General features: G+C 36.5%; 1 protein-coding gene across 1 annotated transcript in view; it reads right to left on the bottom strand.

Moving 5' to 3' along the window:
- Positions 1 to 869: 869 nt before the first annotated feature.
- The window catches only part of LOC121317440 (apolipoprotein B-100-like), a 30,267-nt gene continuing 3,630 nt past the window's right edge, over positions 870 to 27,506 (bottom strand). The window contains exons 4-30 of the mRNA XM_041253377.1: positions 27,124 to 27,269; positions 25,553 to 25,706; positions 25,057 to 25,215; positions 24,484 to 24,608; positions 24,209 to 24,294; positions 23,652 to 23,874; positions 23,039 to 23,266; positions 21,872 to 21,989; positions 21,593 to 21,739; positions 21,239 to 21,450; positions 20,745 to 20,985; positions 20,306 to 20,485; positions 20,014 to 20,214; positions 19,662 to 19,829; positions 19,165 to 19,370; positions 18,807 to 18,989; positions 18,218 to 18,339; positions 17,870 to 18,083; positions 17,436 to 17,608; positions 16,997 to 17,172; positions 16,563 to 16,684; positions 16,069 to 16,451; positions 7,820 to 15,454; positions 7,431 to 7,545; positions 5,672 to 5,701; positions 5,206 to 5,392; positions 870 to 2,773 (exon numbers count right to left, since the gene is read on the bottom strand). Coding sequence (XP_041109311.1) covers positions 1,106 to 2,773; positions 5,206 to 5,392; positions 5,672 to 5,701; positions 7,431 to 7,545; positions 7,820 to 15,454; positions 16,069 to 16,451; positions 16,563 to 16,684; positions 16,997 to 17,172; positions 17,436 to 17,608; positions 17,870 to 18,083; positions 18,218 to 18,339; positions 18,807 to 18,989; positions 19,165 to 19,370; positions 19,662 to 19,829; positions 20,014 to 20,214; positions 20,306 to 20,485; positions 20,745 to 20,985; positions 21,239 to 21,450; positions 21,593 to 21,739; positions 21,872 to 21,989; positions 23,039 to 23,266; positions 23,652 to 23,874; positions 24,209 to 24,294; positions 24,484 to 24,608; positions 25,057 to 25,215; positions 25,553 to 25,706; positions 27,124 to 27,269 — 13,602 coding nt within the window. The 3' untranslated portion in view covers positions 870 to 1,105. The remainder of the gene's footprint in view (positions 2,774 to 5,205; positions 5,393 to 5,671; positions 5,702 to 7,430; positions 7,546 to 7,819; positions 15,455 to 16,068; positions 16,452 to 16,562; positions 16,685 to 16,996; positions 17,173 to 17,435; positions 17,609 to 17,869; positions 18,084 to 18,217; positions 18,340 to 18,806; positions 18,990 to 19,164; positions 19,371 to 19,661; positions 19,830 to 20,013; positions 20,215 to 20,305; positions 20,486 to 20,744; positions 20,986 to 21,238; positions 21,451 to 21,592; positions 21,740 to 21,871; positions 21,990 to 23,038; positions 23,267 to 23,651; positions 23,875 to 24,208; positions 24,295 to 24,483; positions 24,609 to 25,056; positions 25,216 to 25,552; positions 25,707 to 27,123; positions 27,270 to 27,506) is intronic.

Genomic DNA, 27,506 nt, shown 5'->3' with positions numbered 1-27,506 from the left:
AAGCAAATGTTTTTCTTGTAAACATGCAGGGAGACACACAGCAATATTGGATTTAGTATATTAATGGTTCAGGTAATTCCCTTTCTTTCTTAAAGTGTGTGTGTGTGTGTGTGTGTGTGTGTGTGTGTGTGTGCATTATTTTTTTTGTCTACCCAAGCTTACAAGATTGGTCTAAATTTAGAGCATGGTTAATAATAGGTTGCTGCCTAATAAGTGCAGTTCTCCCACCACCCCTCTCCAGCTATGAGATAAAGCCTAAACATTATGCTGTGGAAAGCACATGAAACTCACATGAAAAGGGAACAGCAGGTTATTAGAGCAAGAAGATTTATTAAAAGGTTTCATAACGAAGCAAGTGGAAAGCCAAAATTTTAGATATTAGGTCGCAATAATGTTTTCATATGGAGACAAGACAAAATGCAGCAGACAAACCAATAACATTGCAAAGCCAATACATGTATGAACTAGTCAATTCCCCACGCCTTATTTCTTTCTTATCCATTTTTCTCATTCCCTCACTTTCCTTCTGTCACATAGACTGAGCCCTCTTCATCTTACTGTATGTTCAACTTCATTACATTGTCAGAAATTCTTCCTCGCATGTGCACTGTAACTGTGGTTTGTTTTTTGTAGCTGCTCACTTTTACTTGCAATATAGGGGTGCCTGAACAACACATCTGTTGATATTTAATTTTAACATGGAGTGTTCTGTAAAATGTCTATCTTTTACTGGACTGCCCAGCTCAAAGCACTACATTGCAACAGAACATGAATGTTTAAAAATCCTGCCGTGAAGAATTAGTTCTAATGGAGCATATAAACAGAAAACAACCATCGATTTACTAAAGACATATGAAGGAACTCGAGACTTAATAAAGAATCTATTTATTTGCATGTTAAGAAAGGCTTTCAAAAACCCAAAATTATTATAATGCTTCATTTACAAAAGAAAAACATTATAGATTTTACACAATGTGGCATTAAATAGTAAATACATAACACCTTTAAAACATTTATGAGATAATAATAAGTGTCCTTTTTGTTCTGAAACAGCTTTTCATGGTTTGTATTTGCCCTTCCATTTAGATGGCTGCTTTTAATGGGCTCATTGCTCCTTGCGTTTGGGCAATTCGTCAAAAGATTCCCAAATGAAAGGAAGTGGAACGTCAACTTGAAGCTTTTCATCACGGTATTGGATATATGGCTGAATGTTATTGTTTAGCTCCTTAAGAATCTCCAAAATAGCTTGGTAATAGGCAGAGTATTGTTGATTGATGATGTCAAAGAGTCGCTTAGCTTCTGAGGTCAATTTATCAAGTGACAGATTGTCATATGCCTCTTGCAATTTAAGTTGAGCGTGATCTCTGTATTCGGTGGCTACGTTTTTGGCAAGAGTAGACCATTCATGAATCTGTGCCTGTGCTTTATTTGACAGCTCTGAAATCATTTTCATTCCTCTTCCATCTGCATCAGTAAGCAGGTCCTTGGCATAGTTTAAATACTCCGTGCCCTGATTATCAACCAGCTCTTTCAATTTTTCTGTCAAATGGGTGACATATGTTATGACTTCCTCAGTGTATTTGGATCCAGTTTCTTTCACATACTCTGCACAACTCTTCACCAGCTTAATCATCTTCTCTTCAATTTCATAGTATTTAACCATCCACCCAACCATGTTAGCATCCAAGTACTCTTCCCGGAGTGACTTCACATAACGACTGGTCTTCTCCAGCTCATCCACAGCGTAGTTGAGGCAAGTTTGTGTAAATTCATAGAAGTGAGTTGCAGAATCTTTCACATAATCTAGACCGTATTTAATTTGTGCTGTCAAAGGTGAATTGATGGCATCATTGTACATCGCCTGGACTTGGACTTTAATTTCTTCAAGAGTCTTAGACTTCAGGGATTTGAGCACCTCTTCAACTTGCATAAATGAGGTCTGAAAAAATTCTTTCAATTTCTGAAGACTTTTTTCAAGGTTCACGTTCCGAAGGCTTTTAACTGCGTCTACAACTTCATTCTGCACTTTTCTTAGGTAGTCTTTAATACTATCTAGAACCTCTTTGCCTTGAAGGATTTTGTCAGTGCCAGGGACCTTAATCTCCATATCATTGATATACTTGATCAAAGCATCTGTATATTGCTGCAGGAAATTTTTTACTTGCTGTAGAATCTTGTCAATCATTACAGATGCAGAATCTGCAGCTTTGTTAAAGAGCTCTTGTCCAGTATACATCTGATTAAATCCAGGCAACTGGAACTTAGTTACCCTTAAGAATTTAATGGTTGCATCAAGAAGGTGTTTAATATTTTTTTGGTACTCTCTTATTAGGTCAATAGAGGCATCGTAAAACTTGCTGCTCAAGTCCTGAAGGTCAACTTTGGCCATGTTGTCAGCTGCCCTTTTATAGATGTTCTTGGTCTTATCCTTCACTTGTTCATATTTTGAAGAAGCATATTTAACCTTGTTGCGAAGGCACATCTCAAGCTCGTCAATTTTCTTGGAAGTTTCTCTATAGACTATCTCAATGTAGTTTTGAATGTTGTCTTTCAGCATCACAAAGAACGTATTGATGTCCATTTCAAAATGCTGACGGTGGTATTTGTTGATGCAGCTGTACACAGCAGAAGCCATTCTCGGAATTCTTTGGTTCAGGCCTTCCAGCATAAAATAAGGGCCATCACGATTCCAAACGGCTTCCACGTGGAGCTTCTCAGGGTTCTTCACAGACACTACAGCATCTAGTAGGTTTACGTCATTTTCAGGAGAGGACTGTTAAATAAATAAAAATAAATAAATAAATAAATAAATAAATAAATATATATATATATATATAATATATGTAAGAATTTTTGTTGAACCAGTGGTCACCAGTCTGAAAGTCTAGAGCCTTCTATTTTCGTCTGACGGATTATCGACCAGTCACTTAGATTGTTTTAATATGCACGTGACAGAGACATCATGATCTCCGCGTTTTGTTAAATAGGGATTTCATCATTATAGAAATCATATTATAGTAGTACTAGAGGCGCAAAACAATTATATCCCTAAAGTAGACAAATCTAAATGTAAAACTAAATTGCCAAAATGGTTTAATAGATCAATTAAAAAAAATATTCAGCGAAAAAAGGCACTTTACAGAGCATTAAAAAAGGACCAAAAAGAAAGTACACAGAAAGAGTACACAGAACTGCAAATGCAAGTCAAAAAGGAAGTTAGAAAGGCCAAGAGAGAAATAGAAATGAACATTGCTAAGGGAGCTAAAACCAATTCCAAAATGTTTTTCCAATATTACAACAGCAAGAGAACATTCAAAGAGGAGATTAAATGTTTAAGAGATACAAATGGCAAAATCGTAGAGGAAGAAAAAAAAATAGCAAATATATTAAATGATTACTTTTCACAAGTTTTTACAAAGGAAGATACTGACAACATGCCCCACATGTCATCCAGTTCCTATCCAGTTTTAAATAACTTTAGCATAACTGAGGCAGAAGTGTTAAAGGGACTAGGAGCTCTTAAAATAAACAAATCCCCTGGGCCGGATGAGATCCTCCCAGTAGTACTCAAAGAAATGAAAGAAGTAATTTACAAACCGCTAACCAAGATCATGCAGCAGTCTCTTGACACAGGGGTGGTACCGACAGACTGGAAAATTGCAAACGTAATACCGATCCACAAAAAGGGAAACAAAACTGAACCAGGTAACTACAGACCAGTAAGCCTGACTTCTATTATATGCAAACTTATGGAAACTATAATAAGAGCCAAAATGGAAAATTACCTATATGGTAACAGGGTACTGGGAGACAGTCAACATGGTTTTAGGAAAGGGAGATCGTGTCTAACTAACTTGCTTGATTTTTTTGAGGATGCAACATCGATAATGGATAATTGCAAAGCATATGACATGGTTTATTTAGATTTCCAGAAAGCTTTTGACAAAGTCCCGCACAAAAGATTAATTCTCAAACTGAACGCAGTTGGGATTCAAGGAAACACATGTACATGGATTAGGGAGTGGTTAACTTGTAGAAAACAGAAAGTACTGATTAGAGGAAAAACCTCAGAATGGAGTGTGGTAACCAGCGGTGTACCACAGGGATCAGTATTAGGTCCTCTGCTATTCCTAATCTACATTAATGATTTAGATTCTGGTATAGTAAGCAAACTTGTTAAATTTGCAGACGACACAAAAGTAGGAGGAGTGGCAAACACTGTTGCAGCAGCAAAGGTCATTCAAAATGATCTAGACAAGATTCAGAACTGGGCAGATACATGGCAAATGACATTTAATAGAGAAAAGTGTAAGGTACTGCACGCAGGAAATAAAAATGTACATTATAAATATCATATGGGAGATATTGAAATTGGAGAAGGAATCTATGAAAAAGACCTAGGAGTTTTTGTTGACTCAGAAATGTCTTCATCTAGACAATGTGGGGAAGCTATAAAAAAGGCTAACAAGATACTCGGATACATTGTGAAAAGTGTTGAATTTAAATCAAGGGAAGTAATGTTAAAACTGTACAATGCACTTGTAAGACCTCATCTTGAATATTGTGTGCAGTTCTGGTCACCTCGCTATAAAAAAGATATTGCTGCTCTAGAAAGAGTGCAAAGAAGAGCGACCAGAATTATTCCGGGCTTAAAAGGCATGTCATATGCAGACAGGCTAAAAGAATTGAATCTGTTCAGTCTTGAACAAAGAAGACTACGTGGCGACCTAATTCAAGCATTCAAAATTCTAAAAGGTATTGACAGTGTCGACGCAAGGGACTTTTTCAGCCTGAAAAAAGAAACAAGGACCAGGGGTCACAAATGGAGTTTAGAAAAAGGGGCATTCAGAACAGAAAATAGGAGACACTTTTTTACACAGAGAATTGTGAGGGTCTGGAATCAACTCCCCAGTAATGTTGTTGAAGCTGACACCCTGGGATCCTTCAAGAAGCTGCTTGATGAGATTTTGGGATCAATAAGCTACTAACAACCAAACGAGCAAGATGGGCCGAATGGCCTCCTCTCGTTTGTAAACTTTCTTATGTTCTTATGTTCTTATGTAATTAATTAAATAACATTGTTTAAACTCATATTATTTAACAGCTATAATAGGGTAGTATATCTGTGATGTTACTTCATTCTGAAAGAGTAAAACATCACTACATAAAATTGGACAGCAGTAGAAAATTGAAATCACTACTTACTGGGTAACGGTTGTACAGTTTTCCATGAATAAGTTCAGGGCCTGTTTTTTCCAGAAGCAGGCCAAGGAATCCAGCTGATGGAGAGGAAACTGAAGCAGTGATGATATCCATGCCTGCTGCATAGCGTATGCTGAAACCTGCGAAAGTTGGGCTGATGATGTCAACATTTAACAAGTGGTGCTTCGGTCTGAAAAACAATAAAAAAAGAGTATGAATGACTACAGACTTACTATAATTAAGGCAGCCATTTAAAAAAAAAAAATCCTTATATGGGGGAACATGAAGCATTGAGAATAACAAACTCAAAGGTTAAAAAGCATTGTTGGTAAAAGAAAATAAAATAATACATTGCATGTGATATGTTACCAAATAGTGTTATTAACATTAAACAAGAAATGTAATGGTTCTATGGCTTTGCATATAGTCTGAATGATACATCTGTGGTTAACTTAAATTTGATGTTTACCTTGGGTCTGGAAGTGCTTGGCGTTTCATTCTGAAAAAAAAATTATTAAAGATTCATGGAAAGGCACGTTACATGTTTTAAATACTGTTTTGTTTTTATCTCTAAATAGATTATTAGCCTACAGTATAACATACCGTCAAACAATCATGATCATTTTTATTTTATTTTAAATTTGTATTGGAAAAAGGCCATATGAGCTATAATTTGTTTGTTTACAACGGCATCCAACAGCAAATTAAAATCACATAAAACGGAATACACATTTAAAACTCTACACGTCATACACATGCACAGGGCTTCTTCAGATAGTGGAACAACACATTTTTTAATTGACGATGGGAAGTCTCTGATCTAAGTTCCATTGGCAATGCAATCCTATCTGAAACTGCAGCAAAAGTAAAAGATGTCCTTCCAGTAGTACTTTTTGCCACCTGTATTTTAAAATATTTGGTTCCACAAACACTTCGTAAGCTGTAATCACAGGTAAACTCCTGGAGTAGATTACTCAAATAAACAGGCAGTTTGTTAAACACCCATTTAAAAAGAATCTGATTTCATTAGCAGGTGACACCAAGTGTAACCTGGAATGCAAGGTACAGTGATGTTCTAAAGGAGTACTCTGAAGAACAAATCTACAAATCCTGTTAAACATTGTATCAATCTTCTTCAGCGACTCTTTACTAGCACTCATATAAACCACGTAATTATAGTCCAGAATAGGAAACAAAAGTTGCTTCGCTAATTTAAACCTTGATGTAAAATTTAAGCAATGATGCTGGCTATACAACAATTTTTCTCCCAATTTTGCTACATATTTCTTTTATGTGTTTTTCAAATTTAAGAGTTGCATTAGTACAGGTAACAATAACACAATTGGAACTGTTGTTTTGTATTATTTCCTCTGAACCAAATAACATGATTAGATTAGTGGAACAACACTTGTTGAACTGAACGAGGGAAGTTTGATCGAAGTTCCATGGCACTTGCAATTCCTATCTGCAAATGCAGCCAAAAGTAAAAGATGCCTTCCTTCCATTAGACTTTTCGACACCTGTATTTTAAAAATAATTTGGTTCACAACAATTCGTAAGCTGAATCACAGGTAAACTCCTGGAGTGATTACTCAAATAAACAGGCGTTTGTTAAAACACATTTTAAACAGAATTGATTTCATTCCGACAGGTGACACCCAAGTGCACCTGGAATGCCAAGAAGTACAGTGATGTTCTAAACAGGAGTATCTATGAAGAACAAATCTACCAACATCTGTTAACATTTAAAACCTTGTATCTGCAAATTTAAGCAACTGTTGTTAAAAAGTGGGTTATTTTGCTACATATTTCTTTTATGTGTTTTTCAAATTTAAGAGTTGCATTAGTACAGGTAACAATAACACAATTGGAACTGTTGTTTTGTATTATTTCCTCTGAACCAAATAACATGATTTTTTTTTTCATTTAAAATCAAACCATTTTTATCAAACCAATCTTGAGCTTCAAAAAAGTCACTCTGTAGTGTCTTAGTTAAATCATGGAGCTGTAATAAACCACAGTGTCATGTCCGCATACATATATACAGAACTTTTTCTGCAGACAGTAGGTATTCAATAAATAAAAATACAAAATAAATGAGGTTCAAGAATTGACCCCCGGGGAACACCTAAGGATACAGGCATAACATCTGATTTATTTATTTACTGAATCAAATTTGGCTATATGGTAAATAACAAATCTAAAATTAAATACAACAAGACATTTACCTTTGGTCCTTGAGATTATATGTGTGGCGCCAATCAATGCTCAGGTCATTGTGGGATAAAGTGCATTTTCCATCAAGTTTGAAAGCTCCGTCCTGGTAACTGGTGGTTGCACTTGCTGTATTGAAAAATAACATGTTTATTTATGAAATGGGTACAAATATCCTGCATGTTCTTCTACAAAACCAGACAAAACATATTATAGTCCTAATGTCTAGCCAATCAATGACTAATATTTTGCACAGTATAAACTCTATTATTAAAACACCACAGCCATGCAGATTGTTTTCCAACTTGAAAAGAGTTAATGCGGAATATCTAGTGTGTATTACTAAACAACATATTATGTATATAATCAAAAAAAGAATGTACTGTTAATTATTAAATCTTACCTTCCAGGTCATATTCCAGAAACAGCATAGTGGAACTGCAGGTGGACTTGACTGAAGAGACCATGGATGAAGTTTTGTTTTCAAGGCTTGTGGTCCATGACATGTTGTATATTGGTGATGCAACTTTAACAGTTGTAGAGAGAGCTCCAAAAACAGGAATAAAAAGTCCAGCTGGGAGGGATACTGATATTTCCGGAATCTCTATTTTCTGCTCTGGAATTGTGATTGTGGGAAGATCAAAATTGGCAATTTGATTTACCACTTTATCCATTTCGATGACATGGCTTCCAACTGTGAAAGTTTTTGGAAGAGTGAATGACGTGATGATAATGTTAAAATCAGGAACAGCTACTGAAAATTGGGGTAGTTTGGATTTCACGGAGTTGAGGTACTGAGCAGCAATATCAACTTTGGGAAATTTCACTTTGGGCAAATGAGGAAGAGTCAGATCAAATGAAAGTGAACTTATCTTTTTTGGAATTTTAATCTTCTTAAAGTCTATGGTATATGATGGCACTTGAAGAGTGGTTAAGGGAACTTTGAAAGCTGGTGTTACTATAACTGAAGGGATTGACAATCTTTCTGGGATTTTGAAATTGTCAATTGGAATGTCAATTTCTTGAATTTTGCGTGGCAGATTTCTTACCCATTTTGGGATCTGCAGAGTTACTTCTGGTATATTGATTGTAACACCATCAGCCAGGACATTTATAGGCAGTGGGAAGAAATAACCATCTTTGTTCTTAGTGTAAACAATGGTAGTAGAACCATTCAGGTATTGCAGCTTGTCTTCACTGGTAGTTAAACCAAACCTCAGGATATTCCAAATGCTCTTCTTATAAATTGGTAGTGTAATGTCTTTAAGGAAAGTGACATGTCCCTGCACGGACCCAGTAACATCAAAGCGCACCTCGGAGTCATCATTTGAGAGCAGTAACTCATGGGCAAGAATATTTGACATGAATTGTTCTTTGCCATTCCAGCCTACTTTCTGATGTTCAGAGTTAATATTTATAGCTAAGTTATGATGAATGCTGGCTTCCTCAACAAGGCTACTTGGCTGAGAGATCACTAGCTGAAGATCAGCTTTCATACTTGTTGGAACCAGTTCAAGAATTGCTTTGACTGCTTGGTTTCCTTTGGTATTGAAAGAGCTGATGATAGCTTCATTGCTTCCAGTATGATTCCACATTGTGTATAGACGGAGTGGGGATGCCTCCAAGGCAAGGTTCTCATTCAGGTCAAAATTCCAGATTTTGCTCTTCTTAGAATCTACTTTGGAATTTGCATTGGTCTTTATGGTTGATCGAATGCCATTGGAATTAAGGTAGGTACTTGCTTCATTGTTGATTTTTCCAGAAAATGTTTTTGTGGTTAAGAAGATTCCTTCAATGTTTCCTTTAGTTGTGGTGTCCAAAGAGAAATATGAGGTCAGTCCTTCTAGGTTAAGAGTATGGTCAACTGTTCCTTTGCCACTGGTATCAATTTGGGGAACTTTGAAATTATATTTAAGATTAATCTTTGAAGCTACATTTGGCTTAGACTTACTATTCCCTTTAAGTTCTTGCTTAAATTCAAGGTTCAGACCTGGCAATTTTACTTTGGAAGTTGTAGTTACAGAGGCATCTATAAATCTTTTTGTGAGGCTCACTGTACTGTCGTGGGCTCCCTCAACGTTTTGGTGGCTTAGGGATAAGGCTGTGGCCAATTTAAGACCCCTCTGCCTTGTCAGGCTTGTTGTGCCATCGAGTTTGAAGCTCAGAATGTCAAATACAGAAGAAGAAGCAGCACTGAAGCGAGCTGTAATGTCAGACTGATTGTATATTCCTGCATTGGCACTCAGTGTGATCACAGCTGATTTGAATACAAACTCATATGTTATGTTGCCCATAGCAGGAACCAGGATTGTATCTTGTGTTCGGGGCACTTTAAACTTGGGTAGTGTCAGCTTCTGGAGAGTGGCAGGTACATGAAGTACAGGGAGTTCCAAAGAGGGAAGGACAAGGGTATAGGATGGCATTGAGAAGCCAATCATTGGTACAGTGAATCCAGGTGTACTAACTTCCTTAGGTATAACAAAACCAAACGCTGGCAATTCAGCGATAAATGGAGAAACTTCAATGTGTAACACAGGGACTGTGTACCCTGGAATTCTGAAAGTTTTTGGCAACTTGTTGACCGAAGTATCTATTTTAAGTTTTCTATATTGTTCTTTGGCTTTGCTGTAAGAGTTTGTGAGGAGGGTAACTACCTTATCTCTGCCACCCTCAAAGTTCTGATTGAATGATTCAATAACATAATAATTTATCGTATTGTATATTGGCTCCAAATTTACAGAGTATGAATGCATGTCCTTGTTCTTTTGATACTGAACCTTGAATGTCAAGTCAAAGGACTGCCGGGGTGTCAGTAGGAGATTCTTAAGGCCTGTATCCTGCCATAGGGAAACATCTTTAACTAATCGGGTTTTCATTGAAGTATAAGGGATATTAATTTCAGGAATTGTAACAGGGGTATTCAAAAACTCAAGGTTTGCTTCACCATTCATTGCCAGATTAACTAAAATGTTGTCGTCATTGTTGCCTAGATTAACATTGTGGGAATATTTGTACTGGTTAAATCTTGCTCCAGCCACCCAGTTAAATAGCTGAACTTTTGAATTAAGGGTCAGTGCGTAGTTGTTCTGAAGGTCAATTTTACCAGTGAGTTTCAAGGGTAAACTAATCTTTGTATTCCCATTATTACTGACAATTAGAGAAATCTCAAATGGCTTCACTGAAAAGTCAACTGAATTTGTGATTTTTCCATTAACTCTTCCAACAAGTACTGCATTGTGGGTTGCTCCTAGTTCTATTTTCATATCTGACACTTGAGCCTTTCCATTCAGAACCAAAACACTGCTTTTAACAAAGGGAGTCTCTGTTTCAGCTCGGATATCAACATTTATGTGATTCAGGATGACAGATTCTAAGGCTATGGTCTGCTTCATTTTCAAAAACTTGCTGCTGGTTTGACCATTGAATGCAAGTTTTGCAGTATTGAAATTGATGGTGAACTCAAAATCGCTTTTGTGCGTGCCTTCATCAGAGTAGTCAGGAATTGACCACTTTCCGCTCCCTGCAGTTGAAACAGTCACTGACACAGTTCCCGACTCTAAACGAGTATTAACATTTTGCTCCAGAGTTATCTGGCTTGACATATCTGCTTCTGGGATGTTTAGGTTGTGAGCGTAATTTGTATGCATTGTGACTGAAACTCCACTCAGCAACGAGACACGTAGGTTATTCACTGCTTCTGCATTGTAAGCTTCAGTTGTGGCCTTTGCGGTTGTTTCTGCAGTTCCCAATACTGACTTGCCTGAGAAAATTAATTCACTGTTGTGGTCAAGTGAAAAAGCCTTGTGGTTTAACTTAATATTCTCAATTAGTTGCAGACTCTTCATTTCAGGCGCTGAGAGACGGATAGTGGCATCTAAAGTAAAGGCAAGATAATCTACGGTAGATGTGGCTTCGGAGGTAACACTGGCTGTAATCTCAGGATTCATCTGACTAGCAGTAGCATTTCTGACTTCAGCTGTTGTTGTCAGTGTGTAGTAAGGAGATTTTATTTTAAACTCGCCAGAGAGTTTGCCAAAAGTGGGAACACTCACTTCATGAGGTATGCGTGGCAGATGGAATTCAGGAATCTCAAGCTCTGGGAATTGAAAGTTCTTGTAGAGTTTTGGAATTCTGATTTCAGGAAAACTGATTTCTGAAAGCTTTACCTCTGGAAATGTAAGATCAGGCAGGTTAGACAGGTATGCTATTCTCAGTTCTCTGAAATAGATGTCTGGTTCTGGTAATTCAATTTGAACATTTCTGATTCGATCAACTGCTCTAATAATTGCTTTTTTAATTTCCTCCAAATCAATGGTGAATGATGGAATGATGTAGATATCCAGAACGGTAAACTCTGGAACTGTATACCGGGTTGGAATGCTGATTTCTTGCAACTTTTTCAGGTTAATTTTGACAGATGGGACATGCAGATCTGTTAATGGTACTGTAAACTCAGGTGTTTCTAACTCTGCTTTCTTCAGTGCATTCAGGCTTAACTCAAATGCAGGGATTCTAACTGTGCCGATGATACTTTCAGGGAATGCAACTCCTTCTTCTATAGCTTTCTTTAACCTGTCAACAGCATTTTGTATATCATATTGTTCAACTAGGGCACTGATGTTCTTGTATGCATTATTCCACTGATCCATCATGAAGTTAACGAATCGATTGTAAAAGTCACTAGCCCGCTGCAAATACAGTTTAGCTTCTTTCTGAATGTCCATTGTGCTAATCCTGTTTCTCAGATCCTCAAGATTGTCCTGTATCCTTTTTTTAACTTCAACTAGGGTTGTTGACTCTATTAAGCCTTTGACCCATGTCATCACTTCTGAAAGTCTGGTATCTTTCAATTGTTTCAAATAGGACATAGCTGCAATTTGAACATCTCTTATGTATTGCCTTGCAGACTCAATTTTCTGTGGTATCTCAAGATCTTTGATCTGAGCATTTACATACTTTGTCATGTCACTGATTTTTTGGTTTGTTTCATCAACAAATGTATTGTAGTCAAAAGATTTGATTTTTTGAAGAAGCATATCAATATACATATTCAGCTGCTCAATTATTTGCTTGTAGTCTTGTGCTTTCAATTGCTTAATCACATCATCCAGAGACTGTTGCATTGTATCAACATATGACTTCAAATCGATTCTTTTCAGAACATTTACAGCTGATTGCACAGTTTCTTTAACTTTGTAGTGCTGAACAAGCAGCACAGCCTTATCCATGAGAACCTGTACCTTCTTGTCAATTTCATATTTAACAAGTAGTTCTTGCAGCTTTGCATATGCACTGTTGATCTTTTCAGTAATTTCATATTCTTCTATCCAATTCAGAACCACATCTTTGATGGTTTCCATAACTCTACTTATTTCATCTGTAGGGAAGGAAGTCTTTAAAGTATTAATAGCATCTTCAATATTAACTAATTTAATATGGTCTATAAGGTCTTCTGCAATCTTCTGCACATCAAAGCTCTGAATCAGTTCTTTCAGCTTGTCCAATGCTTTTTGGAGCTCTGCTTTTATTTGAAACTTTTCATCGAGATTCTGAAGCCAAGCTGTACCGCTGTCTTTCAGTTTGTTTAGATCATACTTTTGAATTATATCCTGCATGTAGCTAATGGTGCTCATGGCAGTTCTAGTGATCTCATACTGCTGGTCGAGTGTCTTCAGTGTTTTTACAATTTTACTGATCAGTTTCTCAAAAGCTTGTTTCCATTCAATAGGGTCATAAGCTTTAAGCTTCATCTCAAGTTTGTTCAGTTGTTTTTGCAGATCAGTTAGAGCTTCTTGATATAATTCTTTCACTCTCTCCAAATATCTCTCCAGGTCTTCTAGGGTGACGGTATAATCTTCAGTGAAGGCCATCAACTGTTTTTTAACATTGTTAACTTTGCTTTCCAACTCCAATCTCTTCACATAATCATTCACCTGTTGAGGTAGTTTATCTAGAGAAGCCTTGTATTTGCGCACTAAGTCATTCAGTTTTAGACTTTTTAGATACCTTTGCAGAGACTCTAGAGCGTTTACCATGTTAGCTTTTATTTGCTCAATCACTGCAGGCAGGCTTTCTATAAAAGGCAGTTCAATTGTATGAAGATCTTTATTTTTATCATATTTAAGAAAGCCAGAAATGCTAAACTCCTGGAGATGGCCAGAAACATCTTGGGCTGATCTACCAGAGCTTGCAAAAATGGGCAACAGATCTGTGAGTATGTGACCCTCAAGCTCAATGCCAATCTTCTCTGCCTTGTTGTAGGCAATTACATCTTGGGTGTAGGTATTTTTGTTTAGCTGAGTTTTTAGCTTCCATGTACTTGACTGCTCAGATGGAGTAACCAGTCCATTTACCTTGTTATTGAGAAGTGTGGAAGCAGGTCCTCCAGTTTCCAGTTGATGGGTTGTTGATCCTCTGTAATCATGTAAGTAAGTAACAGCCAGCGGTTCAGCTTTCATTAGGAATTTGCTATACATCTGCCCGCCGTGGGTTCCATATAAGTTTAGACTTCCATCACCATTGGTAACAGCTTCAAAAGAAACCTTGAATGGCTTTACAAGAGTACGGACCACGTTATCAAAGTGGAGGGATTTACAACTGAGTTTGGTGTCACTATGGAATTTAGAAGAAAGTGCTGCAACCTCCAGTTTGACAGCATTGTCAACCTGTGCTCCCCAAACTCTGCCAGTGGTGCTACACTCCACAGTACCTGCAAGTTCTGCGTAATTAATTGTATATGTGTGTTTCAACTCTTGATCTTTTCCGTACGCTCCTCTCATGTTTCCATTCAGGTTGAGGTTGAGAGGTTCAAGCTTAAGTTTGCCCTCATTGGTGAAATCAACACCAAGGAACTTGAGATCGTTGTTCAGGCTCAGTGAAATGATAAAAGGTTTCAAGTCAAACTTAAAGTCATGCTTGTAAGAGTTACCCGCACCCAGCAAGTTGTCTGTTTTTGAAGTGAAGGCTAGAGACCACAGAGCGATGTTCAAGGTATTTGTGTGCTCTCCCTTGATTTTATTGTAGGATCCCATCATGTTGTTTGAAAATGTCAGTCCTTCCTTATTTACTTTGAAGTTCAATCGATTTCTGCTGTTTGCATCCATAATATTGCCCTTATACACACTGTTTAAAGATACTTCAGATGATCCTACTTTGCCATCTACAGTGAGCTCAGCAGTGTTTTTGATGTCACTTCCTTTTGTAACAAGGCTAAGTGTGGCTCCAGATGCATCGATTCCACCATTAAATACATTTGAAAATATCACTGCACTGCACTGAAGACTAGTCGTTGCACTGGTGGCCAAGCCATTTGGATTGATTGTCAGGGTAGCCTTGTGGGCTCCACGGCTTCCTGCAACATTGATGGTACCATCAGCATTTAGTTCAAGACCTCGACCATTCAGGGAGCCAGAAATAAGAGCAAAAACTCTGTTTCTTAAATGCTGAGCTTGAGATTCAACTCTCATTGTTGCTATTTGGCCAGACAGTGAAATTTCAATTTTGTTAAGGGCTGATAAACTTTTGTGCCTTCCATTAGCATCAGATTTCAGATTCAGCACACCATCCTTGTAGCTTATTTCACCAACATGAACTAACGCACCACTGTTAACATCAGTGTTTGAAATAACTGATAGTACTTCATTGACATAACTGCCGGTTAATCTGTTACCAGCCTCCAGGAAAGATGAATTCAACTTTGTAGATGATTGTACTCTTCCCTCAAGCTGATCTCTATTAAAATTGTATGTTGTACTGGAAGTGTAATTGCAGTACAGAGGTCCTACTGCCAGATGGCCACCAAGAGTGTCTTCGATTTGAAATCCTATGTCATTAATCTTACTCTGCAAAGCATAAGACAGAGATGTTTTGACACCAAGAACACCTGAAGCACCAAAGTGATAGTTGGTTCTTGAGCTGAGATCTTCTAAGTTAGCATATTCACTGTAACTAACAGATGCTTCAAGTAAGCTGTGGTGCAGGGATCCATTCACAGAAGCAGTAACCACACCATGTGGCTCTGAAGTTATTAATCCAGTACCTATAAAGGAACAAATAATACATTAGAAATTATCTTAAATGTACCATTTGTACACACAATTCCTCCTTCTGTTCCCTTAAATTACTTTACAAATTCAAACAAATTGATATTTGGATCACTTACTGCATACATTAATATGTAGCTAGGTCAGTATTTGTTATTATGAATATTGAATTAGCTGATATACATAAAGTGCACCTAATGCATAGATAATAAAATATAAGATAAATGAACTGTAACTGCAAAAATAAAGGACATGTTAGCTACACATGTGAAAACTGGTCAAAAAAATAACATTTTGCATTTTTAGTAATGTATCTATACCTCAATATTTATGAAAATATATAAAGTTTCCTAAATTCAGTTTGCTCCTGTGCAATATTAGCAGAAAAACAATCTGAAAGAAAATATACCTGGTTACATTGCTAGTTACTGGCTACCGTCACTGAAGTTACACTGCTAGTTACCTAAACCGATACTTTACTGTTTTATTTCCTCTTCCGGAAATATGGTACAATTTGTGCACAGGAGCAAACAACTTTGAAAGTCCACCTCATAGTTATTTATTCCAATAGAATTACAGAGAACATTAATTAAAAAGGAAAAACGGTTACCTTCCACATTGTAAGAGAGGAGGTCAACTGGGGCCTCAGCTTTGACTTGGTATTTGGCGATAAAGTGTTTTACAGCCATATTGTCTTGCGTGTTGTTTCCACCAATGAAGGAGGCTGTCCAGTTGTAATAGTTGCTTGTAAGTTTAGCTGATAATTCTGCAACACCAAGGAGTGGAAGACTTATCTCTTGGGTCTTGGGGATAGTGAAGGAAGGAATGCTGAACTCTTTGGAAGGCACATTGATTCCTACTTCTGGAAAAACCAAGGGGGGCGTGTAGAATGTATTTGGAAGATGCAGCTCTTGTGAAGTTTTTCCTCCCAGTGGAAGGTTGACCTCAAAGGTCAGTTTGTTCTTGTTGAACTTGTAACTGATCAAGCTGTCACTGTAAAAAAAAAAATAATAATAATAATGAATCCATCCAAAATATAATTCTCTCTTCATGTATAGGTGCGCCCCACAAAGATTAAGAAATTGTGAATAATTATTGTCTTACGTTTTCAAGTACAGTTGCTCTGGAAGTGAAGGCAAGGTCAGTTCCGGGAAGCTTTGTTTGTTTCTCAGATTTTCAACATATGGATGATCCTTTGCAATTTTATTCAGCCAAATGTTGCCTGCCTATAAAAAAAAAAAAAAAGAGATTATCAACTTGGCAAAAATTCAAGCACTGAAAACAAACATAACACTTTGAATTCAAGAGTGTTGGTATATTATGGTACTGTCAACATCTGTATTATTATGTTATGGTGAAATGTTCAAAGTGGTGAAAGTCAGCTGGAACCACTATCCACCAAGAAATTTGAAATTCTAGCCTTTTTCTGAAAGTATGAGTCACACAGGAGATTTATTTTAGCAAAATCTGTATCTATATTAAGAGAGGGTGCACACAATGTAAATAAAAAGTCAGTTGAAGTATTCTTTTGTTCTCACCTCAATGGATTTGGAGACAATGTGACGGAGTTTCATGTCAGTCTTAGCCACCTTCTGTTCCAGGATGTCATCGGCATGCTTCTGTAGAGAGTTCTGATAATGGCTAAAGTCTGGAAGTAGCTTCTTTAGATCAGAGTGTATGTCTGATTTAATTTCAAGTTGAGCCTTATTATTATCTAAACAAAATAATTATTTCAGAGAAGAAACATAATTAAGGTGAGTCAAATCTACACAAAATTAAATAGACAATGATATATATATATATATATATATATATATATATATATATATATATATATATATATATATATATATATATATAAATATATCATATTTATATATTTTTAAAAAGCATAAATTTTATTAGTTTCTGCTATTTGTCACTGAAGATAAGAGGAATACAGGTATTTTTATTAATAATAACAAAAAAATATCATACCATATCTAAAGATGACCTGCTGTGCGGAAGTTGACTCTGGAATGTTAGCTGTTGCATCAAGCTGCACTGTTAATCCATTGGCAACATTAATGGTTGCACTGGTTTTACCATCAATATTAACACGTGGGATTGTGAGTTGGACTAAAATCTGTCCCTCTTTCATTCCTTCAAATCTGCAAAGAATTATATATAAGAAATTCACTTCTCCATCAAAATTGGTCAAGATCCCTTTATAAATCTGTATTAAACTCATTGGATTGACAAAAGATAAAATAAATCAATAAAACTTTGGCATTCATCTAGTGTTAAAAATCACTTTGAAGCAAGACATTCTGGCATTTAGAGTTGCCATCTAAAATATGCCAAACTCTACTGTATTGGTCAATAGTAAGTAAACCAAATTCTGAATTAAATTGAGAATGGAGACAATGTACCTTGCTTTGCCAAGCAGAATCAGTTCAGGTACATTCTTGTTTGAGACATCAATATTAAGGCCATATGTTTTCTTGCCCTTAAACATGCCTTCATCCTTAACTCCTACATTAATCGCAAATTGAACATCATAATCTGGGATCTGGAGGTCACTGCTAAAAGTCATCTTGTTTCTGTTATACTTCATGGTAGCCGTGGCTTCAGAACCTGGAGACCCTTTAGAAGAAAGTTTTACCATTAAGTGTCAAATCCAAGTTTATCAAATCTCACTGCTTTACACTATATCTAATGATTTAATAGAAATATAAGTGTTCACCAGTCTTAATCGACAAACAGATAAAGGAGCTTACCTTCAGCCTTAACAATGAGCTTCACAGTGTCTACTTTGTCACGATCTTCTTTCAACAATTCATAAGCAATTGTGGCTGAATATTCTGTTACCTCCCCTGTAGGCTGGATCTCAAATGCAAATCTAGGGTAATAGGATTTAGAATTATTATAATTATTATTACGTTGTAAAATTTTGTTTTTTTGTTAGCAGCAGCATTTAAAACGTTTATCGTAGTTGGTACTTGTTAAAAGTCACTATAAGGATACATCACTATAATTCAAATGCAATAGTAAGGGTAATAACATTATTGTATCATTCATTAATATTGGTTGATAGCACCACAATAGCTACAGAAGTGCTTTAATTTGAATTAATCAAATCTGTAGTTCAGTTCTCCTTGGGAGTATCTGCAGACAAGCAACAGTAAAAACATCAGCTCCATAGATGTATCCATTGTCATTTGCTCTCTTGAATATGTCTGAGGCTTAATTTTTTTAATAAAATAAATCATATTAAGTAATGTAGAGTGAAAGCTCTGGACTCTTGACCTCTACCTTTTTAATTTCAGTCTATGAAATGCACTGTACAGTCATAATTCTGATACCAACCTTGTTTCTCCAGTGAGCGGGTAGTACGGAGCAGCATCTGTCATGCTAGCATTAGAGTAGAGTACAGTTGTGCAGTACTGCAGGCCAGGGAACATAGGGTTGCAGGTTACCGTGTCAGTCCGGCTCTCAACGATAGGGGGCACTACGTCACTTTGACCGGAGGACACAGACAGCAACATGTTGCTGTAATTACAAAAAAAATAAAAAAATAATGAAACTAAGCTTAGGATTTTGTTCCAAGCCTTGTTCCAGCAAACATTTTTCAAAATATTTGAATCTGAAGGAAGGCACACAGAACTGATTATTGAAGTTTGCAGATTCACGCATGTAAAATGTATTTTTAATAACATGTACACACCTGATGCTGAAAAGCTGGGTTGGTCCCTGTGGTGCTGGGATGCTCAGTTTTACCTGCCCTCCCTTTATTGATACTTTGGCATTGACACCAGACTCATGGTAGATGTTGGTATGCATCTGAATTCCATTTGTGGTAAACTGAGGGATTTGGATGCCCATTTGAGTTACAAATTCCACAGAAACCGATGGTCTAAAAGTCAGTTGTTTCTGTGGGTGAAGTTATAATGTTAAATGTTAGATTTTTATAAATAGTTGCCAAGATAAATACAAAGAAAAAAAGAAAAGAAAATGTAAACACCCCCAACTATTTGTAATCACTTGTAAATATCAGACTGTTTTAAGATATGACCCAAGGTGATTTGTACGTGATATCAAATGTGGAAAGAAATTACGGAGCTGATCGTAAGTTTGATGAAAAGTTAATGATTTGTTTTGTTAATCCAACCATAGATGATGGGAGCTTACATACTAGGAAAAGTACAGGCATTGAACATTTACCGTCTTTGGATCAATCTTCAGACCTGCCCTGGCTCCTGGGGTGAACACTCCAGACAGTGAGAACTTCAGGGGTAAACCCGCTCCAGTGGGGAGGGAGAACTCGTTGTCCATGAATATGTAATGAGCAAACAGGTCCATGTCTGAGCCAGATGTTACCGCTTTAACAAGCTAAAAGAATTGCACAAAACAAGTATTTTTTTTAATTATACAGCTGGACAAATGTATACAATATTATGTTGAATTCTCACAGCCATAGTAATGTATGACCTGATCTTTCACTTTGAAAGACCGTACCTGTTGTTTCATTGTCAGATCAAATATGAATCAGGAAAATCTTTCTCAGTTTCAGTACCTGATTTGGAAGGCCTTGCAGCTCTTTGCCAAAATTCATGATCATCTCAGCCACTGTCTTGAAATCACTGATTTTCAAGTATCCAAGTTCAGCTCCTAGAATTCTCAGGTAAGCAGTGGCCTCGGGGGAGTTCTGCGATTTTAGGTCCTTCATCAACTTCTTAGCATTATAAGTGATTTCTTTGATGATATCCTCAGGAATCTGTAGGGTTTAAAAAAAAAAGAACAGGTTAGCTAGGGAAATGTGAGGTGACATTGTAAAGAGTAATGCATGGACTGGTCATTTAAGGTACCTCTCGTTTTGCTCTTCCATCCTTGTTCTGACCAAACCAGTTTTTCAGAACTTCACTGATGCTCTCTGGCAGTCTGTTATTTACCCAATACATGGCCTTCAATGCACTGTCAGGGAAAAAGCCCTTCTCTCCAAACAGGGCATCCAGAGATGGTTCAAAACCATTCCCATCCAAACCAAACTGCAAGAAAAGATGACAAAATATTGTATGATTAAAATAAGGTATTTAAAGAGTGCTTGCTTGAATTACAGGTATACAGATTAGCATCACTGCAAAATAAAATAAATATAGTTATAGTGAAGAATGAGAAGGTTAGCTCAATACTTAGAACTGTTTAACTGCGGTTGATCAGATACTTTTCCAATATTAAACTGTTCAAAGACAAAGCAGACAGATGTATATACTTTTTTCTTTTTTTTCTTTTTTTTTTTTTTTTTACCTCAAATATATCAATTGTGTTTCCAAAGGCTTGTAGTGTGGTCTCCAGCATTGCTTCTCTTGGCATGTAGCCAGTAGAATCAAAAACCATGTTTCCTCCCACTGTAGTGGTCAAGGGTTCAAACCCAAATATATTGTCAGGGATGGTGTGTGAAACATGATAGTTTCGTGAGAACTTTCTGAAGTCCATGGCATCTGGCAACTGGTTACCTTTAAGTGCTTCTTCAATTTTTCTCTTCAGTCTGTGGGAGGACACTGAGTTATTATCTTTGCTAAGTGCCGGTTATACAAATAGAATTAAGTATAAAAACACAATCCCCTATTTATTCTTGGGGCATTCTAATCATCCTCATATTTAGCCATCATTCAATATTTATGGAGAGGCAGTTAATGTAGTTTAAAGTGTGAAATCCTTTGTGGATAGAAGCAATATGTGTGTGTGTGTGTGTGTGTGCCTTCAGATAGTCCACCTAGTTAAAGCATTTGTTTGCTTACTCTTGGACGGAGGGCTCCTCGGATTCCAGAATATTGGCGATGTGGGAGGCAACAAAGCTCTTGACTTGCTTGTTCTTCTCCTTTAGCAAGGCCTTGGCAACTTTGCTGAGGTCAGATTGGGAGGGATTTTTCATGAACATCAGGTATGCAGCCACACGCTTCTGAACCTTTCCGCTGTTGTCCTGGAAGACCTGAAGAAGTATGCTGCGGACCTGATAGGAATAAAACAACGGGATATTTCCAAAGTCCCTGCTTTTAAATCCTGGTACACTGAGCACATCAACCACTGCTAATGTCGCCTCAGACAATACATCTTTTACACTGTTATCTGAAAATGTCATACAGTGAGTGTACCTCATCTGTAATTGTCATCTGCCTGAAAGCCTGAACAGCAGCCTGCTGAACTGCGAGAGAAGCTGATGGCTGCTGCACACACTTCAGAACTGTAGACCTCAGTTTGGGGTGTGCGTCCTCCATTGCTCTTCCCATATTGCCAATAGCCTGTAAGTAAACAGCAATTACAATCATAAGATCATTTTGCTCAACTAGGCTATATATATATATATATATATATCTATGTATATAAAATGCACTATATCATCTACAGTCACAGCAAATCAACATGATAGAGACCTTCAGAGTTAGGTAAATGGAATCCTCATTGCCGGAGCAGTCACTTCCCAACAGAGAGACCATGAACTTGGCCACATCTGTGACTTCAGGGGTTACAAGATGTTCCATGTTATAGAACCTATAAAGATGAAGCACAATGTTTTTATACATTGATATTTAAACAAAATAAAATAAAAGATAACAATAATACAGTAACTGTCCAATATATACTGTAAGCACATTTATTTGAACAGGTACAGTACACCCTCACTATAACGCCCCTCATTATAATGAACCTGGCCCCTGGACCCCAAATAAAAAAAAACAAACTAAAAAAAAACTAAAAAAAAATCCCTAAAAAATAGAATCACACTGTCAACATCCCGGTCTGTACGCACAGGATGCCGCCTTCGCAGTGAAGTCTACTTTTTTGGCTTAATAAAAACCGCACGCTGTGTAACTGCTTCCAAAATAAAAATCATTTTGTGTTGCAACAGAGCTGGAAACTATATTGATTGTTTGCTTGTTCAGCAACCATTCAGCAAAGCAAAATTGATTTTAAAAAAATAAATAAATAAAAAATCTGAGGATCTGATGAACTTTTCATGTCAAACTTTTCCTGTCGGGTTGATTTGGAATAAAAGTTTTGCTTCAATTCGAGACTTTTGCTTTTTGTACTGTTTTAATTCTTTAATGAAAGCAAAGGCAGAATGCTGCATACATGAGATAACACGTAAATGTAATTCTACTTTTATTTACAATATCATCTCATGAACTTACTCCAACAGTTTATCATTTATTTAGATTGTCCTTTCGCTATAATGAACCCCTCTATATAACGAACAAAGGGTGTGCTGTACTTAACAATAGTACTTAATAATGTAAGTCATCTCTCTTGGATTAGGCTGACACTTGGTGGTGGATTGATGCAATCACAAACATCTTTATTATATTGTCCATTCGCTGTGCTTTTATTTTGTTATTTATATTAAAGGTAAAAAAGGTTGTTAATCTCACAAAAGTAGAAATGACAGGATTATATATTTGTATACACAGTATATAAAACAACAATTCAGCAAAATAAAATCTTTTATATTAGCAAAGCTTAGGAAATCAGGTCTCAATTTTTTTATTTTTTAACAAAGAGGTCGGATAAACCGTATTCAAAACCTGCATCCAAGCACTTACTTTCTCACTGTGTGACTGAGGGCGTACAGTGTTGCCCTGCTCTGCTGGTACTGAGCCATGTTGAGTGTCTCACGGACTCGCTTGTGACAGGGTGAGGGCAGGAGCCCCAGGGAGTAAGTCACTGCATCCACCACAGGAGTGGGGGCTTTGGTGACTCTCAGAACCTGAAGGACAGCGCCAATGCACTCAGGGGTACCGCACTGGGGGAGAACTTGTAATGTGATAGAACTGGGAACGTTGAAAAAATAAAAGAACAACTGGTTAGATTTTCATCAAGTTGTTATTTTTGACAGCATCGCTGTCACTCACGTTCGAAATGAATATATTTTACAGCATTACAACTGTAAAATATGGTTAATGAACTTAAGAACCCGCACAATCTTTTTTCCTTTTTTTCAAATTACAAACGTTTTATACTTTGAATAAAAAATCACCTACTTGTATATTAGTGATATTGGTCCCTATAAAATGATTTACAGTATAACTTTTTAAAAGGCTTAAAAAAAAGCTATTTTTTTTAATCAGAACTAACAGTCTTTAAATAAGTGAAAGCGTTGTTCTCAGGCCTTGTTAAGTTATTGTACTGTAAGCAGGGTAAACTTTTGAGTAATACCTTGAAATTTCAGTCATCTCAGATACCATTTCGCCCAGAGTCTTGTTGTTCAGGCCTCTCAGCTGGGTAACAAGTTTGTGGAAAAGACTGGCTCTTTGCTGGCCCTGCTGGGTCTCAGGCAGGCCTTGCAGGTCTCTGAGAGCTTTCAGAATGGCTTCTTTAGTCTGAATGGGGGACTTGTCCTCTGCATAGTCCATAGCGAGAGGCTTTGCAGCAGATTCATCTAAGAAACAAGACAGTTGTTTAAGGTGCAGCACAGCATTCACTTTCAGTCCTTGCTTTCTCTTCTACAGTATATAATTTCAAGAAGATTAATAAAAACACAAATTATACGTTTATATAGCACAAAGGTAAATAGTGCTGGCATTTGAGCCACTGGCATTTGACACACTGACATAGGGCCCTGTCTAGCATTTTAAATACCTGTAGAGATTATACGGGAGGCTTGCAAGCATAACATATTTAATACACAAAGGGACACTTCTTAATGATCTGTATTCAAGTATCTGTTTTTTTTTTTTTTTTTTTGGGGGGGGGGGGGGGGGGGTGTAGCTTACCTTGATCAAAATATCTGTTGTTGATCTTGTTTACTTCCACAAACTTAAGGGTCTGTTTCACCTGGGACATAATTCCATACTCTTCGCTGAATTAAAAAAAAAAAAACAAAACACACACACACATATATATATATATATATATATATATATATATATATATATATATATATATATATATATATATATATATATAACACAGTGCATACACAGGCTAGAATTTATTTAAATGTCTTGTTCAAGGAGAAAGGGAACAAGGTATTAGAAACAAAACTTACTTGTGTGAGAAAGGCAGGAAAACATGTTTTTCAGTACAGGTAGCGTCAATCACATGTCTCCTTTTAGTGTCCAGAACATACTTGCAGGACTGGCTGCTGCTGATCAGGGTTGACAGTGGTGTGTTCTGAAATCAGAAAGCACTGTCTCTTATATCTGATGGGTGTCTTTAATGCTTTATATCACAGGTGCAGGAATTTTTCATTTTCACAAAGCTGAATTAATCTGTATCTTCTCTTGAATTATCATTGACCAAGATTTTACACCTGTACCCTTGTAAAAGCTTTCCACAGTATTTTTTTTCTCTGTATTTTTATTCTCTGCAGTTTTGTTATGCTTTTCCCATGGCTATACAATGCATTTACCAAAGTTTACCCCGGTTTGCCATGTTTAATTACATGCTTTACCATAACTCTGTATTCTTTACAATGCTTACCCATTACCATGCTTTATTACAGTCTGCTATGCTTTTGCTATGGGAAACTTTTATAATGGTAGAATGCATGTACAGTATGTAAAATGACACTGCAGTAACTGCTTGCTATTTTAAATTAAGGTTAATTTAGTGGACTTACCATTCCTGTGATTAGAGCTAAGGGGCTAACATAGCCTCTCATTGGAACGAAGCTCTGACATTTGATGAGGTCCCTGGTGACTGTGATGTCAGTGGCACTACTATCTGCTTTCCTGGTATTAACAGTCAGTTCACTGTCACACTTGCCGTAAACAGTATCCTGAAAAACAAAGCACAGAAAGGGAATGAAGAACATTGCTCTTTGAGTGAGACTAACAGACTCACATATTATGACTATAAATGTAAAAAACAATTGCCTTTTGTTTATAATACAAAGTTTCTCCCAATTTAGAATTTAGAATTTGTGGGGTGCAGAATTGTTCTTTGGAACTCAAAATCATCACTAAAAACATATCATTCAAAGCGAAAGGGATGTTTGCCATTTACCTTGGTACTTATAGTGATAATTAGATTTAGACCATAACTCACTTTATTTATCTTATTTATTAATTTTTGCTTACTGTTTTGCACAGAGATCATATTTATGTAGCACTCACCATGGGAATGGTCTTTATATTTTCGTTAGACTCCATAGGTGCCATGAGGGCTGTGATGATGCCTCTCTTCATGTTGAGAATGTTTTCTGACTCACCGCTATCTGGGTATAGGGAGACACTGTCTCTACCCTGGATGCTGAATTTCAGAACATACCTGGACAAAGCAACAAAAAGCAGTTTTAATTTGTAAGCTGATAAGGAACAAGGCAAATAACATCATTTAATGCATTTTTATATATTTATTCATTATTTAACCAGGCAAAAAAAGCAAAAACATTGAGAGCGAGGCCTCATTTACAAGAGTGTCCTGGCAAGATTACCAGAAACAGACAGCATTAATTTCACATCCCTAAAAACAACATCACTCTAAAAGACAATATCATACATTCAATCTACAATTTACACTTCAATACTTCTTGGGACCATTTATTAAAATAAATGTAATCTTAGTCATTGTTCTACATTTAACTGATACATTCGTGTTATTTATCTGATGCATGATCATATCCCAGATACTCTGGTCCAGACTATTCCATGCCATAAGAGCACTATAACTAAATACTGATTGGCCAACACAGGACCTTCACCAAGGCACTTGATAAGGACGTGCAAAACTAGAATAACCTGTTACAGTTTTACACATTCAGTGCAATTGCCTTCTACAATTCAACGACATCCAATTTAAAGAAGGCAGTAACTGGCAGTAAGGGTAGTAATACTGCTTGCTTTGTTCATTAGTTAATCCAGTTTTTTGTAATGCTCAGCACAGGCAAGTAAAAGTATAAAACAAGAGAAAAATACAGCTCTTAATAACACATGTTCTACTTCGGAGAGTAAAGTTGTTTTTTTGTTTGTTTGTTTGTTTTTGCTGTCAGAGAAGAAAAACAAGTTTTTTTGCTATTTTCTTTGCGATAGTTAAAATATGCAAATCAAACTTCAGCAATGGATCCAACCTGATCTCAGTATATTTATAACCATCCACCACTTCAAGAAGCTCTGATTGAAGGATTAACTCTGGTTTCAAACTTTTAAATTTAGGTCCAAAAAAACATTAACTTATTTATTTATTTGTATTAAACAACAACTTTAAATTCCAAAATAATTTTGTACTGTCCTTTTCTGTGACATCAACAACACCAACAACAACCATAATGATACTACTACTACTACTAATAATAATAATAATAATAATAATAATAATAATAATAATAATAATAATAATAATAATCTTATGATCGAATGTTTACTGAATGTATTTGTAGTGATGCCACACAATTCAAAACAGCATCAACCTTGAATAACTGGAAGAGTGCAAAAGAAAACCACTTTTAACCAAATGTGTATGTTAAATAAATGCTCCTTTTTTTTTTTAAATGCACCTTTTAAAAAAATTCACCTTTTTAAAAAAAAAAAAAAAAAAAAGTAAAATGTAAAATGCTATTTCAAATGTAAAATAGTTCCAGAAATATCAAAGAGCTGGTAAGAATGCATTTTGAATATAGAAACAAGTTTCCACTCTGTTGTTGTTCTAAAGAAGGCTCCCCTGGCCCGAGTGAGTGAACAGCTCTTACTTCGCCATGGCAGCTTTGAACTCATCAGTGTTGGGTGCAAGCCTGTAGATCAGCTGGCCTTGTGGGTCGATGACAGCCACCTCACTCAGTGAGCAATCGCTTGTACGCAGGACAAAACTGCATGACTGAGGGACTTCCAGCTCAGCCTACAGCAGTACACAAGAAAAAACGTATTACTTTCACATGGTTACTTTAATGGTTTTACAGCAGCAGTGCACAACACTGCACTGTACAGCATACTTCAGATGGGTCTTACCAACTATATGAAACTGAGTCACAGTTGTTACGTTTTCACTGGTATCATCTTAAATATTTCGATGGGCAGATTTATTAAGCAATTTTCTGCACTTTCAGGCCAGTTGGAATTTTATATTGGTATTTTA

The sequence above is a fragment of the Polyodon spathula genome, chromosome 6, assembly GCF_017654505.1.
Source record: "Polyodon spathula isolate WHYD16114869_AA chromosome 6, ASM1765450v1, whole genome shotgun sequence".
Lineage (NCBI taxonomy): Eukaryota > Metazoa > Chordata > Actinopteri > Acipenseriformes > Polyodontidae > Polyodon > Polyodon spathula.
Note: the sequence above shows the minus strand (reverse complement) of the source record. Positions and strands in the feature narration are given on the sequence as shown.